A 17,496-nucleotide genomic window follows, 5' to 3' on the forward strand; every position below is an offset into this window, starting at 1 on the left:
AGTTTCTAGGTTGCTGCTCTCTGTTCTAGGCTAAAGTCTTTCAGTCCTAGGTTATTCCATTACTCTCGACTCTGCCTGCACCTTTTATTTATATCAGTCTGGGATTTACTTGAGGGGAGGGGAGAGCAGGTTGAGGGAGAAAGCAGACAAGCTCCTCTCTGCTCCACAGATATGCTGGCTGTTTAATTTCCGTTTCTGTCTTCATGCCTACTCTGCTCCAGAGCTAAGATGCCCTGCCCCTACCCCCACCTGTCCTCTCTCACCCACCCTTTGCGACAGGCAGCAAAATATAGCCCTGAAGGGCCCAGAAAGATGAAAGTCTTGTAGACCTTGGGAGATACTGAAATATTCCTGTAGGATGCAGAACCTCCAGGGTCAACAAGGCCCAATGGGAAGGCTTTGGCTTGCCAAGGACATAGGCCACAGAGCTTAGGACCTTCCCTGAGCTTCTCCTGACTTGTGGTTAAGGATTTTCTTCTGAGCCTCTGAATCCCTGCGATTCCATGAAAATGAGTAAACCTTGGGAGACCATAGTGTTAGAGAAAATGGAAATTGTTTGGGGAGCTCACAGTTCACTAGCCTCATATAAAATGAATTGGGGACCCTCTGAAAAGAGAAGTTTTGGGGCTTCAGCTGAAGGTACTGCTATGACTCCCAGGATTCCATAAAACTCTGGAACTGAAGCCCCACAGTTCTTGGCAGAGCTTTCAGACTGTGTCAAGTTTAGGAAGGCCCCAACTCTGGTGAGTGGGGATGATGATAGTGGCCACTAAGAGCCACAGGGAAAGGGTACAGTCCCAGGTTGGAGAAGGGAAAACAGGTGCCTCTTCCTCCCACTCTGAGGAGCCCAGCCCCTGGGACAGACATATGGTAAACTGCCCCAGGACTCCCATGGGCCCAAGCAGGACAGGCAGGGAGGCAAAGACCAGGGGTCTAGATGCACCAGGTTGGGTAAAAGTTAGATCTGGTAATGTGGGAATGTGGGAAGACTGGTTTTCTAAAGAATGGGAAAATGGAAAGTAAATCTCAAAGTAGATCAAACAACAGAGAAATTGGTCAGTGGGGAAAGAACAGGTAATATGCAAGCAGCATTTGCTAAACCCTAAATCCTAGCTGGGGAGCTTCAGCATACCCCAAAGTGAGGTTTCTGTAATGCAGGCCGAGACAGGCAGACAGCATCAGCGGCCTCAAGAATGAGGATTGGGAACAGCTGTGGGCAGTTTGGCCCGTGGTCCAGCCTGCACTGTACCTTGCATGCTGCTCTTATAACCTGCACCCTGTCTCATGGCAGTTTCCTCCCACATCCTGCTCAGTAGCTCTTCAAAGCCTTCACCACAGTCCTCATGTCCCTACCTTACTGTGGCACTCTTCTGTCCCAGCAGCTGGCCTGGCTTCCTCTTTTATCACAGTATCACTGAGCTTTCATGTGCTGCTCAGTAACAGTTTGTGGAATGAATTAAGAAATTAATGAATGAGTGACGGACTTGCACCTGGAGATCTGAGATACCAAGTAAGAGAATGGTCAGTGTAGAACAGAGAAGGAGCCCAGGTACCCAGGGAGCAATATGGCTGCCCCTAGGCAGCTGGGTTCTTCACAGTAGGAAGAAGAGACCTTTCAGTTTCTGCTCTTCCAACCCTGAACTCGGCCTTTTCCTTGTGGCTCTGTGTGGCTGTGATAACCAGCCCCATTCACCAGACTTTTGGCCTTCAAAACCTTCTACTTTCTTCCCCTACACCTCGGGGAGGACTAATCCCAGAACATACAGGAGAAGGGAGCTTATTGGTCCAACTTGGAAGGGCGGCCTATCTGAAGAAAGAAATCTCTAGAATGCCATTTTTTTAAAATGTTATTATGGCTTTATTTTAAAAACAATGCTTCATTTTCTTAACACAGTCATTACAAAAAATGAAATCATGTCCCTTGCATCAACGTAGATGGCACTGGAGGACATAGTCTTAAGTGAATTAATACAGGAAAAGAAAACCAAATACCACATGTTCTCACTTCCAAGTAGGAGTGAAACACTGAGCACACATGGACACAAAGATGAGAATGATAGACACTGCAAACTACTAGAAGTTGGGGGACCGGGGGGCCGTGGGTTGAAAAACCCACTATTGGGTACTATGCTCACTATTTGGGTCCAGTATATCCATGTAATACTCTTACACATGTACCCTTAAAATAAAATTATCTAAAGTAAAATCTGAAATGTAAAAACAAACAAATGAAACGTTTCCAAACATCAAAAACTAAAAACGTGTTTAAAGTAAAAAGTAAATCTTACACATGTACCCCTAAAATAAAACCATCTAAAATAAAATCTGCAATTTAAAAACAAAGAAAATGCTTCATAACATTAAAAAATAAAAATGTGTTTAAAGTAAAAAATGAAAGTGACTCCCCCTTCCCAGTTCCCAGAAATTACTATCGTTCATAGCTGGGTGTGCTTTCTTCCCGTCTTTACTGGGTATGTGTATGCATGTGTGTATTTTTTGTATATACATTTTTAGTCTCAAAAAATGGTCTCATACCATACATAATGATCTACTCATAGGCTGCTTGCTTTGCTACTTAATGTTCTGTCATGAATATGACCTTTCCTCCTCAGCACCTCACTTCATGCCTTTGGAAACAAGCTCTTTTTAAATGGTCATCTAGGTGGCTTCTGATGTTGTGTTATTTCAAACAACAGTCCTGTGAAAATTCTTATATAGACTTATCTGTGCACTTGTATGGATATTTCTGTAACATAAAATTCAAGGTGATAAATTTCTAGATCAAAGAATTTGCACGTTGATTTTTTAAAAAATAATGTCAAACTTAAAGAAAGTTCCCAGAATAAGAATCATACAGACAACACCCATATAACCTATGCCCAGATTCTTCACCTGCTGTTATCATTTGACCCCATTTCTTTATTATTTGTTCTTTTTCTTTCTCTCTTTCTCTCTCTGTAAAATATTTTTTTCTGAGCTCTTGAAAGATGCATTACATATATCATCGCTCTTTATTCTTAGACACTTCCGTGTGTATTTCCATATTTCCTAAAAATAGGGAGGGATATTCTCTTATATAACTGTAGTACAGTTATCAACCTTAATAATTTAACATGGATAAAATACCTTTATCTACTATCTGTATTCTAATATACAGATACAGAATACTGTATGTTCTAACATACAGAATATAGTCTACTATCTGTATTCTAATTTTGTTAATTGACCCCAAAAGTATCTCTTTTCGCCCTTTTTTCTCTCTCGTACAAGATCCAGTGTAGCTTCTGATATTGCATTTAGTTATCACATTCATATCTTTTAATCAGGAAAATGTTCACAATATTTTAAATTTTTTTTTTCTTAAAGGATACCTTTCAAATATTGTGTAATAGAATCTTCCTCATTTTGAGTTTGTCTGATGTCCCTTCATACTAGATTCGGGTTATTTATGTGTTGCATAAGTGACGATGTGCCCCTCTTAGATTATTGCGTCTAGAGCCACATGATGTTCATCTGTCCTTCGTGGTAATGTTAAGAAAGTATATTTCAAATTTTGGTCGCTGTTTATTCCCCAAAGCCTTTTGCCAGTTTATACTTTTGCTTTAGCTTACGAGATTTGCCCATTTTCACATCTTCCACACACAGAGCATCGTCACAGTCCCAGTGTAATTGTGCTTATTCATGCTTTATTTAAAAAACAAAACATCGACGTTTTTCCCATTTTACTCTGAGGCATCTTAATATTCTTACCTCTCAATCAATGTTTCTCAACCATCAAAGATGTAGTAGGCTGGCATGCTCTTTTATATCTCAGAGCTCACTGTGAGTCGGGCAGTCTGAGGCGGTGACAGTGTGAGTGGGGTAGGACCCTTGGCTGACAGTTAGAGACTCTGTGCTCTGGGAAAGTAAAACGTAAGCCAATCCTTTTGTTTTTCCTTTGGGAGATAAAAGATGCCACCTGCCCTCCATATGCAAAGACACACTTCTCCATTTATTTTCCTTCCTTCTTTCCTGTCATCTAATATGAGGAAAAGGCAGCATGGGATCTGGAATGGGAGGTTTCAAGAGCCCCCTCCACTTTTTACCAGGTGTGGAACCCTGGTCACCCTCCTCTTCTGTCCAGTTCCCAGTGCCTGTAAAAACAGGCTCAGGATACCTGGTATACAACCCCAGCATAGAAGATACACAGGAAGGAGCTGGTCCCCCAGTACAGCCTTTGGAGCAGACTCTGCCCCTCCCTTCCCATCCCTCACTACCACCAAAGGAGAATAGACAGCCCAGAGAGCAGGGCTCATGCAGGGAGGCAGGTGGAGCAGCTCCCTCGGCACTGGCACACTCTGCCAGCATTAGCTAACAGCTCCTCATACACCCCTCTGAGATAATTAAGCATTATTATCCCTATTGGCATGTGGAGACTGCAAGACGGAGTGGTTAAGTGACTTAGTTGTAACTGCTGGGATTGTTTGAGGGAGAAGCCGTGCCAAAAAGGAAGTGCAGTTCAGGGGGCCAGAAGAGCTTAAGCTATTGAATGTGACTGATTATTTTTAGATAGCTGTTGGAGGGCGGGGGCAGGAAGAGATGATGGACATGGCCAGTGGACACTGGTAAGGCATCACACAGTGCAATGAAAAGAAGGAATATACCTAGTGTATCCCTTAAAATGGGTTGCCATGGACAGTCTGTCAGATGCTTACCGCACATGAAAAGGAGAAAAAATAATTGAAGGCCATGATAAGGACAATAGAACACACCCACAGCCTTCCCACAGAGCTGTACAGAGGTCTCCAAGATGGCTAAGCAGGGGCCAGTCTCCATTTGAGACCCCAGCCTTCTCCAGAGACAGAGCATCCACCGGAATCAGCAGCCCCACCTCTAACCACTCGGTGTCAGGAGGCCTTGCCAGCTGTCTTGCCATAGCAGCTGCAGCCCTACCTCAGAGCAGCAGGAAGCCCATGTGACCTCCATGCAAAGGGCAGGGACAGAAGGGTGACCAAGGGTTGTTGGGGAGACACATGGCCAAAGGTAGAATGGCATCATGGCCTACTGACGGATGGGAGCCATGGAGATGTGGGGAAAGGCCTGGGGGTCACTGGTGTGGCAAACAGACTGGCTGACAAAGAGGAAGTGGTGGTCTCTTAGGATGACCTTGGGGCTGAGGGTGGGCAGCAGTGTGGCATGGGTGTACAGAGTCTCTAGGGAAAAGTGCAGTTTCTGCCTTTGTCAGAGAAGTAATTGATGAAACACTGGACATGGCATGGGAACGGAAGGGGAGATAGCAGGGCGACCTCTGAGCCTCCTCCTCTACTCTTCCTGTCCCCTGTTCCATGGTCCTCCATGCCAACCTGTCATCCAGAGGGTCTGGAGGCTCACTGTCCCCTCCCCACCTGCCTTGGAGGAGGACATTTTTGTTTCAGCAGCAGGGCAGGTGCAGCCCTGCTTACTACATCCGTGATGAGACACTGGCTTCTCTCTGTACATTAGCAGTAGCCCACCATCTGGGAGAGCAAAATATACCGAGAAGCTAAAGCCCTTTGGGGTTAATTCAATAGCTGTCTCTCCAGAGAAGTCATTTCAGGAACACTGACAGCAGGACCCAGGCTTCATGGATCCCACAAGGAGAGAACACGCCTGCACCCTTATTTTCTATTTTTATTAGCAAGATCTAAATTAGGGTGACTTAATTTAAATTTTTAAAATAATTTTTGCTTTACTTTAGCTACAAGAGGTACATGTGTAGGATTGTTACATGGGTGTATTGGACACAAGTAGTGAGCATAGTACCCAATAAGTAGTTTTTCAGCCCATGCCTCCCTCCCTCCCTCTCACCTCTAGTAGTTGGCAGTGTCTATTGTTCCCATGTTTATGTCCATGTGTGCTCCATGTTTAGTTCCCATTTGTAAGTGAGAACAAGTGGTATTTGGTTTTCTGCTCCTGAACTAATTCATTTAGGATTCTGGCTTCCAGCTCCATTTGTGTTACTGCAAAGGACATTATTTCATTATTTCTTTTAATGGCTGCATAGTATTCCATGGTGTGTATGTACTACATTTTCTTTATTCAATCCACCATTGATGAGCACCCACATTGATTCCATGTCTTTGCCATCGTGAATACTGAGGCAATGAACATAGGAGTTGCACCACTAAAGACCTGATTATCACTGCGGGATTCCCTGGACAGTGTCCTCAGGGCAGAAGGGATGTTGTTTTTTTCCCTTTATTATACCTGGCCTGGCTCAGAGAGGGGGCTTGCTTGTCAAATGAATGAAGACAGCTAGTTAATTATTTAGCCTTTGTCTCTTCATCCTTTCTTTTTAGTTGTAAACTCAAGAAGCACTGTGTAATAAAAAGTAATAATAATGCCCATATCCTGGCCATCAAAGGCTGTTTTGGGTGTGGATAGTAGAAGACAGCTGTTGACCCAGTCAGTATAGTACAGAAAAACGATGTTTGGTTGAAGATTTTTTTCCAGTTGGGAAATATCACCAAATGGCCTTTCTGTTCTTCACACATGAAATACATACTATCATCCGCATATTTTTAGTTAATTTATGTCCAAATAAGCCTTTCTCTAGCTGCTGGAAAATGGTGTTTGGGCTGCAATTACCTTTCGCAGCATCGCACAGAAGGGTTTCAGTGCTCACAAAGCTCAGGGGAGAGGCAGCAAGGACCCCACCCGACTGTAAATCTTTCCATTTGTAGTTATTCAAATCACATATTTTATTACTAGTACAAAATACATTGTGTCATGCATTTCGGAGGAGCAGCTAATGCTTCAAGAAAAGCTTTGAAAAACATTCTATTTAGAAACAATTTTGTCAGCAGCTAATGCTGTGTGTCTTTTGTGGTTGTCTTTTCTCCCAGCCCTTTTCTCTGTTATGTGTGCTATTTGCATGACAAACGAGACCATCCTCTCCAAAAGCTCACCTGTTCCTGCAACCTGCTTCCCACCTCAAGTTTTCATTCTCTGTATGTTGCATCATAATCCTTAGCATGGTAATAAATTACAGTGTCACCATCAAGATTGTGGCTTCTGGAAAGAAATAAGCAGCAGGGCCAGATGAACTCCTTCAGAAGATGAGAGACTCTTTTCATGCAAATTTCTGGCATCCTGGGGAACTGGGAACAGCCTCTTTATTATATAGACTCAGTTGCAATTCAGCAGCCAGAAGCCATTTCCACTAGCTGTTAGAAGCTGGTGACACTCAGAGCAAGATAACCTTTTAGGCAGAAACTTCTTTTCCTTCCCAGCTGATATGAGTCTTATCTGGAAAAATATCACTTTACTCATTAGGTTGAGGAAAATGGGTCAGTGTACTTTCAAAGTGCTTTTAAGTTGAGACATTCATTCTAAAATACCTTTTTAATTTGACACAGAAACACTTGCAGCTCACTTTATAGCAGGGCAGTAGACAGTGACTGTGTAACAGGAGCAGAGGCGTGCCACATGGATGCCCCCTGATGGCAGGCCCATCTGTATCTGAACTTGTCTACAATAGATTGCACAGACCCTCACTCACAGGCAGGTACCATACCCAGGTTGGTCAACCACACAGTCAGGAGGGTTACTGCTCCAAGGTAGAGTGTCCAACCTGCCAACTCCAGAGTGACTCTTGACTTACAATGTAAACTTAATCTCAATTTGCCCTCCATTTCCTTTGGGCCACAGATATACTTGACAGAAACATTAATGAAGCCAATTTGCTGCTTTTGTTTCCTTTTCATCATTTTAAGATCTTTTGAGGCTTAGTTCAGTGTTGAAACATATTTTCTTTATTAGTCTGTTCTCATTCTGTTAATAAAGACATACTCAAGACTGGGTAATTTATAAAGAAAAGAGGTTTAATTGACTCACAGTTCAGCATGGCTTGGGGAGGCCTGAGGAAACTTACGATCATGGTGGAAGGGGAAGCAAACATATCCTTCTTCACGTGGCAGCAGCAAGAAGTACCTAGCAAAAGGGGGAAAAACTCTTGTAAAATAATCAAATCTTGTGAGAGCTCATTCACTATCACAAGTACAGCATGAGGGTAACTGCCTCCATGATTAAATTACCTCCCACTAGGTCCCTACTACAACACATAGGATCATAGGAACTACAATTTAAGATGAGATTTAGGTGAGGATATAGCCAAACCATGGTTCTATCCCTGGACGCTCCCAAATCTCATGTCCTCACATTTCAAAACACAATCATGCCCTTCCGACAGTCCCCTAAAATCTTAACTCATTCCAGCATTAACCCAAAAGTCCAAGTCCAAAGTCTCATCTGTGACAAGGCAGGTGCCTTCCACCTATGAGCCTGTAAAATCAAAAGCAAGTTAGTTACTTCCTAGTTTCATTGGGGGTACAGGCATTGGGTAAATACACCTGTTCCAAAGGAGAGAAATGGGCCAAACAAAGGGGCTTCAGGCCCCATGCAAGTCCAAAATCCAATGGGCAGTTATTAAACCTTAAAGTTCCAAAATTATGTCTTTTGACTCCATGTCTTACATACAGATCATGCTGATACAAGAGGTGGGCCCCCTGCTTGGGAGCCTTGGGCAACTCCACCTCTGTAGCTTTGCAGGGTACAGCTCCCCTTCTAGCTGTTTCCACAGGCTGGCATTGTCTACAGCTTTTCCAAGTGTACAGTACAAGCTGTCAGTGGATCTACCATTCTAGGTTCTGGAGGACGATGATCCTCTTCTCACAGCTCCACCAGACAGTGCCCCAGTGGGGACTCTGTGTGGGGGCTCCAACCCCACATTTCCCTTCCTTGCTGCCCTAGCAGAGGTTCTCCATGAGGGCTCTGCCCTTGCAGCAAACTTCTGCCTGGACATCCAGGCATTTCCATACATCCTCTGAAATCTAGACAAAGGTCCCCAAACCTCAATTCTTGTTTTCTGCACACCTGTAGGACCAACACCATGTGGAAGCTGCCAAAGCTTGGGACTTGCACCCTATGAAGCAATGGCCTGAGCTGTACCTTGGCCCCTTTCAGCCATCACTGGAGCAGCTGGGACACAGTTCCAGAGCTGCACACAGTAGAGGGGGGACCTAGATCTGGTCCAAGAAAACATTTTTCCCTCCTAGGCCTCCAGGTCTATGATGGGAGGGACTGTGGTGAAGGTCTCTGATACGCCCTGGAGACATTTTCCCCATTGTCTTGGTGATTGGCATTCAGCTCCCCATTAGTTATGCAAATTTCTGTAGCTGCTTGAATTTCTTCCTAGAACATGTGTTTTTCTTTTCTATCTCATGATCAGGCTGCAATTGCTCTGCTGCTTCTTGAATGCTTTGCTGCTTAGAAATTTCTGCCAGATTCCCCATATTATCTCTCTCAAGTTCAAAGTTCCACAGAGCTCTAGGACAGGGGTAAAAAGCTGCCAGTCTCTTTGTTAAAGCACAGGAAGAATCACCTTTGTTCCAGTTCCCAACAAGTTCCTCATCTCCATCTGAGACCACCTTAGTCTGTACTTCATTGTCCATATCACTATCAGCATTTTGGTCAAAACCATTCAACAAGTCTCTAGGGAGTTCTAAACTTTCCCATATTTTCATGTCTTCTTCTGAGTCCTCTAAACTCTTCCAATCTCGGCCTGTTACCCAGTTCCAAAGTCACTTCCACATTTTTGGGTATCCTGATAGCAGCACCCCACTCTACTGGTACCAATTTACTATATTAGACTGTTCTCACACTTCTAATAAAGACGTACCCAAGACAAGGTAATTTATAAAGGAAAGAGGTTTAATTGACTCACCATTCAGCATGGCTGGGGAGGCCTCAGGAAACTTACAGTCATGGTAGAAGGGGAAGCAAACATGTGCCTTCTTCACATGGTGGCAGGAAGGAGAAGTGCTGAGCAAAAGAGGGAAAAGCCCCTTATAGAGCCAACAGATCTTGTGAGAACTCACTCACTGTCATGAGAACAGCATGAGGGTAACCACCCCCATGATTAAATTACCTCCTTCTGGGTCCTTCCTACGACAAGTGGGGATTATAGGAACTACAATTCAAGATGAGATTTGGATGGGAACACAGCCAAACCATATCACTTGCCATGCAAACAGCTACCCACTTCCTCACCCAAGGCAGACATTGCTCATTGAGACCAATACCTCTCTTCTCTCCAAACCCAGAAGGCCTAGCCCAGTGGTTCTCAAGCTTGGTTGCCCACTGGAGTCACCTGAGGACTCCAGTTTTTTTTATTGTTTTTTTTTTATTAATGCCTTGAGTATTCTAATTTAGAGTCTCCTGGAATGGTGCCTGAGCACTGATGATTTGAGTGTGCTTCAGGTGATTCTTACATGTAGTCATTAGTCATAACCCCTTGTTGAGCCGAGTCATGAAGCCTCAGAATCCTTCTTAACCCAGGCACTAACAAGTATCAGAGTTTGTATTTAAGATAAATCCTAAAGCAATCCATGACTTATGTCAGACTGATCTATGTCAGCAGTTCTCAAAGTGTGAGAACCACACTGGGAATTTGTCAGAAATACAAATTCTCAGGCCCTATCTCAGAACTAGTAAATTTAAAAGTCTGGGTTAGAACCAGTTTTATGAGCCCTCCAGTAGATTCTGATACACATTTGAACTTGAGAACCACTGCTCCAGCCAGTAGCTGCAAGTAATGGCCCAATGTTCAGATCACCTGAAGCATGTTAAAACCTACCAATGCTTGGGCACAACTCTGAGAAATTCTAATAAATTAGAATACTCAAGGCATTAAAAACAAACAAACAAACTTCCCCCAGGTGATTCCACTAGGTAACCAAGCTTGAGAACCACGGGGCTAGGCCTTCCAAGTCATCAAAGGAAAGGTGTATTGGCCTTGCCTTCAGCCAGAGTTGTGCATTTAACTTTGCCTGGAGTGGCCACCTGAGTCTGGGGACACTGATGGTAGAGTGAGGATAGAATTCTCCCTCAGGCATGATGATAAAGGGCAGTGCTTTGAGGTATGAACTGTGGCCAAGTTCTGATCAATGGCACTGATGAAATATTAGAGTATGAACTGTGGCCAAGTTCTGATCAATGGCACTAATGAAATATTAGAGGGCGTCCTGTGGTTAACTGAGGGGCTTTGATATAAAGTGTTGGAGGTACCCCTCACTCCCGAATCCCCCGCCCCCTAATAGTAGTCCATGATGGATCTGCCACCTAGGAACTTAACGATGGTATTTTTAAACTAGTATCTGATAAAATTGTATATACTGAATGTATTAGTTTATCATGGCTCCTATAACTAAGTATCACAAATTGAAGAGCTTTAAAGAGAAATTTATTCTATCACAGTTCTGGAGGCTAGAAGTCTGAGATCAAGGTGTTAGCAGGGCCATTCTCCCTTGGAAGGCTCTAGGGAGGACTTATACTATGCCTGTCTCTTAGTTGCCATCAATCCTTGATGTAACGTGTCTTGTAGATGCATCAGCCCATCTCTAGCTCTATCTTCACATAGTGTTCTCCCCAGTGTGTTGCTGTATTTTCATTTGGCCGCCTTATAAGGATACCAGCATGAAATTTAGAGCTTGTCCTAATCCAGTATGATTTCATCTTAACTTGATTTGATTATATTTGCAAATACCCCGTTTCCAAATAAGATAATATTCACAGGTATCACAGGTTAGGGCTTTAACATTGACTTTTGTGGGGATATAATTCAATACACAACATTCAATAATTTATTGTTTAATGATAATATATTGTGTGGTTTAAATATCTATCATGTTGGATTTTCACAACAACCTCAATATATTTTATATATTATAAGCCTTTTGGAATAGCAGGCATTGTGAAATTCAGACCCATTGCATGATACACTCAGCCATGAACCTATCACTTCCAAACTTTAAGGGGATTCTCTCATGCTGCACAACTGAAATGTTTGTTGAACAAGTCCATGAACACTCAATATTCATGAGTAGCTGGATTTCTGCCATAATCCCATTGAGACTTTGTCTCACACAAGGTGGTCGAGAAAAGTGCTATAGCAATGCCCAGACACATAGAAGTACTGCCCTCTGGGCTTCTCCACAATAAGTAATTAGCAGAAGGAATCAGTCATATGCCTGTACCTTGGCCTGGAAAACTTCATACTTGGGTGGGCTCTAGAACCAAAGCTATGTGTTGTGCTTATGTAATCTCACTGTGGCAAGACAGTGTGCTGGCTGGATGGTGTTAGGGACATCCATTGCCCATTGAGAGTAGGGCTGAGGCTCATCATTACCAAGTCCCCAGCAGGGTACTAAACATAGAATGGGTGCTACATAGATGTTTGCTGCAGGCTGTCTGAGACTGAGGGACTAAAGTGCCTCTATACCAAGAGCTTCTACCTGTTGGCATCACACCTGCTGGCAGGTGTGGTTGTGGGTCAGCAGATGACCTTGAAAATGGCTGGGTTAGGATTAATTCGCTGCCAGATATCTTCTCTTAGTTCACCAAATCCTACACAGACACAACACAACACACACACACACACGCAATCTCAAGTTTATCTTAAATCTGAGTTAAGACATAATTACTCTGAAGCAGTAGTTTTCAAACATTTGAAGAATTCGTGGCAACACAACCATTCAATGCAAAGCTCTGTGGGGAAGGTGTGTATGAAGTCTTGAAGGGAACTCAGATCCCTGATGATAGTGAGCTGCCTCTTCCTCTTTTCCTCTTCTATCTCCCCCACGTTCCAACATCGACCCCTGCGGCAGCTCTAGGGAAACCCGGTCCCTGCAAAAAGCAGACCCATGCCCTTAGCTTCCTTTGGGGGAAGCAAGCCATCTGGTACCTGCAGAAACCGGTGCCAGGGACAGTGCTCTCCCCAAGCCCAGTGTCAGCACTTCTGTGCCCGTATGAATGCAGATTCCTTTCCAGTGAGCCCCATGTGTTCTTCACTGCCCTGAGAATTTTTCCCTGATGTTCCCCACCACCCAATAGAGCAAGCACTCCTCTATGCCCCTTCCTCATGCCTGCACTGGGGAGCTGGGGGCTCGTAGAGGACTTCACAGTCACACGGCTGTGCTGGCCCTGGCATCTGGTCCAACCTCCTCATGCAGCAGCAGCAGACACCTGGCTGGCAGAACCCTGCCTGCTGCAGCACAGTCCCACTTCTTTTTCTTCTGCTTCCCTCCACAGGCTGGTCACCATCCTCTAAATTAATAGATTTCCTTTCACATAATTGAAGACAAGTTATAATTATCACTTGATAATATTAATTATGTCAATTATTGATATTGATGATATCAGTCATCATCACCGTGATTACCTCTGAGCACCAGAGACAACACTGACAATGATGCTTGAAAAGATGGAGGGAAGGTTTAAAATTCCTGGGAAACAAAGTGCCCACTCTTGTGCTCCCCTTCACTTTGCATTTCCTTTTGTTCTGCCTCCCAGGTCAGTGTCCCCCTTCTCTTCAGCTGAGCAGGAGAGCCTGCCATGACAAGCTGTCACCTGACTGTCCAGGGGCTCTTCTCGAAGGCTCGGCCACCTGCTGGGATGGAGGGGGGCGGCGGTGACAGGCCAACCTCGGTGTTCAGTGAGGCCCAGCAGTGCAAGGTGGCAGGAGGGCTGGAGGCTCCTTGACGTGGGCCAGGCACTGCCACTTTCCAGGCAAGAGGGAGCGGCTCCACAGCTGTCACTGACAGCCCCTGGGGTTTGCTCCAGACTTGGCAGAGGAGGACATTCTCAGACTCCCAAATCACCTCTTTGAAATTCAGAAGAGCCACACTGTCATCTCCCCTCCCCTCTCTGACACAAACACACACAAAAGATAAGCAAGCCCTAACTCTGTTTTACTCACAGACCTACACTGCCAAGTTCTCTGTCTCCCACTCCCGCACACAGATAGATACATTCTCACAGAGTCTTGTTCTCTCTCTCTCTCTCAGACACACACACACACACACACACACACACACACAAGTATACTAATTAAACTCCTACTCTCTCCTACCTCACTTAACCCAGGTATTTTGAGAGAACCAAAGCCCGTCTTTTCTGGGGGAGCTCAGGCCATCTCGAAGTGTGACAACAGCACCTCCCCTAATGGCAACACACAACCTGGGGTCTCTGCACCATCAGACACTGACCTCCAGGTGTTTGGTAGCTTCTGCTTCCCTGGATGAATTCTCCACCTCTCTTCCTAGCCGTGGGTACCATGTAGATAGAACCAGTAAATTCATTCATGTTCTGGGGGTTGGTGAGAACAGAGAGTCCTGTTTCAGCCACAGCCTGAGCAGCATGCCCTCTAGGCATTTGTTGTGTAGCTGGCATATGTGCTGAGGACATCTCCCCCACCACAAAAGCCTGCCACCATCCTGAGGGGAAATCAGGACTGTCTTCTTTGCAGAAAGTGGAATGTGTGCCTGGGGAGGTGCAGCTTGGTTGCCTTTATTTCTCCCAGGGCCCAGATAGGAAACCAGATAAAAATACACTGCTGTTTGCTCCTTTTTTTTTCTCCCTAGCTCGGGTTAACCATTTTTACATTTTTACAGCATTTTTGCTAACGTCAACCATGTATCTTTGGTGACTTGAGCAGATTGTAAGAATGGGCAGCATAAAAATATCCTCTTTCAGTGGAGACATGAGGTAAATGAGGAGGGGAGCGAGGGAGCTGCCGTCCCTGCTCTGTGCTGTTACTGCTGCAGCCAACGGCCTTATGTTCCGTGTATTACGGAGTGAGACGGAGCCCAGGCATGAGGAAAAGCACGATGGGGCGAAATCCTCGCATTTGGCACGAAGAACTGAAAAGAGGGGTCATATTTGCTATAGGGAGTGATGAGCTTTGGCGAGCACCCCCTTTAACACCTGTAATAGGCACTGATGCTGGACAGCACAGGCCGTGCCAGCTGTCTGCTCTACGCTCACCTCCCATTGCTTCCCGCTTAGGAACTCCGTGCTTCAGCCATTGGGGATTGCTTGCAGTTCCCAGCCTCTCTCTTACCCCTGGCCTTTGCACAAGCTGCTCTCTGCCTGGACTTCCCTCCTCCAGTCACTTTGCCTGATTACCTTCAACTTGTTCTCTAGGGCTCAGTATAGTGAAAATAATAGTTAACACTGGGCTGTGTACATGCTGATGAGAAACTGAGGCACGGAGAGGTAGGTTACTTACCCCCATCATACAGGTAGAAAGGAACAGTACTGGTATCCAAACCCAGCCAAAAGCTCCAGGAGTTCACCACCACCACCAGAAACTGCCTCTCTAACGGCTCCTGCCTGCCTTCCCTGACCCTCCCCTGTGTTAGGGAGTCTCCTCTGGTTTTCAGAACACTTTGTACCCTCTCTCATATTCACCTTCCTCACTTTTCAATGTTTTTAACAATATATTTGAAATTTCTGTTTTCTTTTCTGCCTCCCCACTGTCCTGTTCAGCTTGAGGGCAGGGACATGCTCATTTCTGGGACCCCAGCTTCTCAGCAGGGCCTGGCACAAAGTGGTGCTTATTTCCTGTTTGCTGATGAGATGAATGAACAAATGGATAGCTATGAATCCCTTAGGTAAACAAAACTGGCTAAGGTCTGGCGGGCAAGCTGAGGGCCAAGCAGAGAGCCAATTTCGAAACTTCCAGTGTGGGATTGGAGGCAAGAAGGAGAAACAAGCCTAAAAGTGGTCCTATAGAAAAGGGCATCTCCAGCCTCTTGGATCCTGACCTCCAATGAAGGGCTTGCAGGACAGCCAGCATGTAGAAAGACCACAGCACTGGGACCATTAAACCTCTGTGAAGCCTGGAGCTATCTGCACGCTACTGGTGCAGATAACCTGCCCCCCAGAGGTGGAATGCAGTGAACATGGGGCAGAGGGCAGCACAGTATGACCTTGTAGTGGCAGGGCCCTCCAGGAGGCATGCCTCATCACTCTTTCCTTTTGTATCATTGCAATTCCTTCTAATTCAAATGTGTTAGCTTTTACACTGCCAGCTAACAAAGACAACCATAGCTTGTATCTCATGTAACCGATCTCAGGTAGTTCCAGTGAGTTTATGACAGTTACACTCTCTCCTCCCACCCACCTCCCCTGCAGGAACATTGGAATCAGTATATAGGGAACCAGGGCACATATGGTGTGTCCACATAAGGCTAGAGGCCAGCACAGGCATACTGGTCACCTTGAGCTTCTCTAAGTAGGCACAGCAACATAGCTTGTGCATGAAGCAAGAATAGCCTGTCTGTCCTAATTCACAAGATATGGGAGTGAGGGTTTGGAAGAACGTGCATGCCAAGATTTTTATTGCCTGCCTTCAACCAGAAACCTGATGGTTGGGCTGACCATGCTTTCTCCTTCTTTCAGGGAGGGAAGATCCCTGTGAGATGGACAGCTCCAGAGGCCATTGCCTACCGCAAGTTCACTTCAGCCAGCGACGTTTGGAGTTATGGGATCGTCATGTGGGAAGTCATGTCATTTGGAGAGAGACCCTATTGGGATATGTCCAACCAAGATGTGAGTGTCAGCGGCACTTGATTGCCACAAACCCCCATCAAAGGGATCCCAAAGGCAGTAGCATACCAATTCCTTCTGTTTTCAGCTCACAGCCTCATAATCTGAACCTGCAGTGTTCAGGGCAGGGGATATAGGGACACCCTTAGCATGGATGTTGTAACTAATCAAAGAGCCCAGCATGGAGGTGTGAAAGTCCCTATGACCACAAAGCCTGTAGAGGTGCCCAGGCCACAGACCCCAACCCAAGAGATAATGGGCTGTTCCAAATGGCTGAGAACCATGAATAGATCAGCCCCAAGTTAAGCAGTAGAGTCTACCCTGCTTCTAAGCATTCACGTTCTGTGTTTTCCTTTCCCATGCATGACAGAGAGGAAGGAGGCACTGGACTAAGGGCCAGGGCCTGGGTTCCCATCCTGCTCTGCGTCTGATGGCTGTGCTCCACTGAGCCAGTTGCAGTTTCTGTGTAGGACTTGCACCTCTTAGCTTTAAAGAGAGGAATTGTAAAGGGCCCTTCTTACCTGAGAATTAACTCTTCTATGATCCCATATCATGTATTGGTGAAGGAAGAGGTGGAGAGCTTTCCAAAGCCAGTTGGCTTCAGATGCACCACAGGAGAGGGACCCTGTCTGCAGGAAGGTCAACACTCCCCCAGGATGCCCTCAAGGGAAAAGGGTGAGAAAGGAAGAGAAGGGTCATCTAAGATGCTTCAGATAGAGGCCTTTGGGGATGTTTCACATGAGAACCTTTGCTCCATACTTACTAAAAGATGAGGAAGGCTTTTCAGGATGATTTGCTTTGATAAGTCTCCAATGGAAAGTCCTGCCTGAATTTCAACACTGCCTGTCACCCTTAGCTGATGTTCAGGAATGAGGCCTCTTTTGTATTTTGAATACATACCCTCTCCTTGGAGGTGAGGGGATTACAATTTGCAAAGCTGCATACCTGTGTTCTCTGCTAGCTCTTCCCATCACTTTGGGAGGGAGGCAGTTTTTATCCTTCCCAACTTACAGTTAAAAGAGGAAGAATGGTCCCCAGTTCAGATCTGAGTCCACTGGGCAGCCAACCACACTATAACCCACTCTGTGC

The 17,496-nt window shown here is 45.3% G+C and overlaps 1 protein-coding gene across 2 annotated transcripts in view; it reads left to right on the forward strand.

Moving 5' to 3' along the window:
- EPHB1 (EPH receptor B1) overlaps window positions 1-17,496 on the forward strand; it is a 434,509-nt gene that overhangs the window by 405,343 nt on the left and 11,670 nt on the right. For both annotated transcript variants that reach the window (XM_012451172.3, XM_012451174.3), the window contains one exon: window positions 16,261-16,410. In XM_012451172.3, the coding sequence (XP_012306595.1) occupies window positions 16,261-16,410 (150 nt within the window). The remainder of the gene's footprint in view (window positions 1-16,260; window positions 16,411-17,496) is intronic.

The sequence above is a fragment of the Aotus nancymaae genome, unplaced genomic scaffold, assembly GCF_030222135.1.
Source record: "Aotus nancymaae isolate 86718 unplaced genomic scaffold, 86718_ANA_hifiasm-v0.15.2.pri h1tg000019l, whole genome shotgun sequence".
NCBI classification, from domain to species: domain Eukaryota; kingdom Metazoa; phylum Chordata; class Mammalia; order Primates; family Aotidae; genus Aotus; species Aotus nancymaae.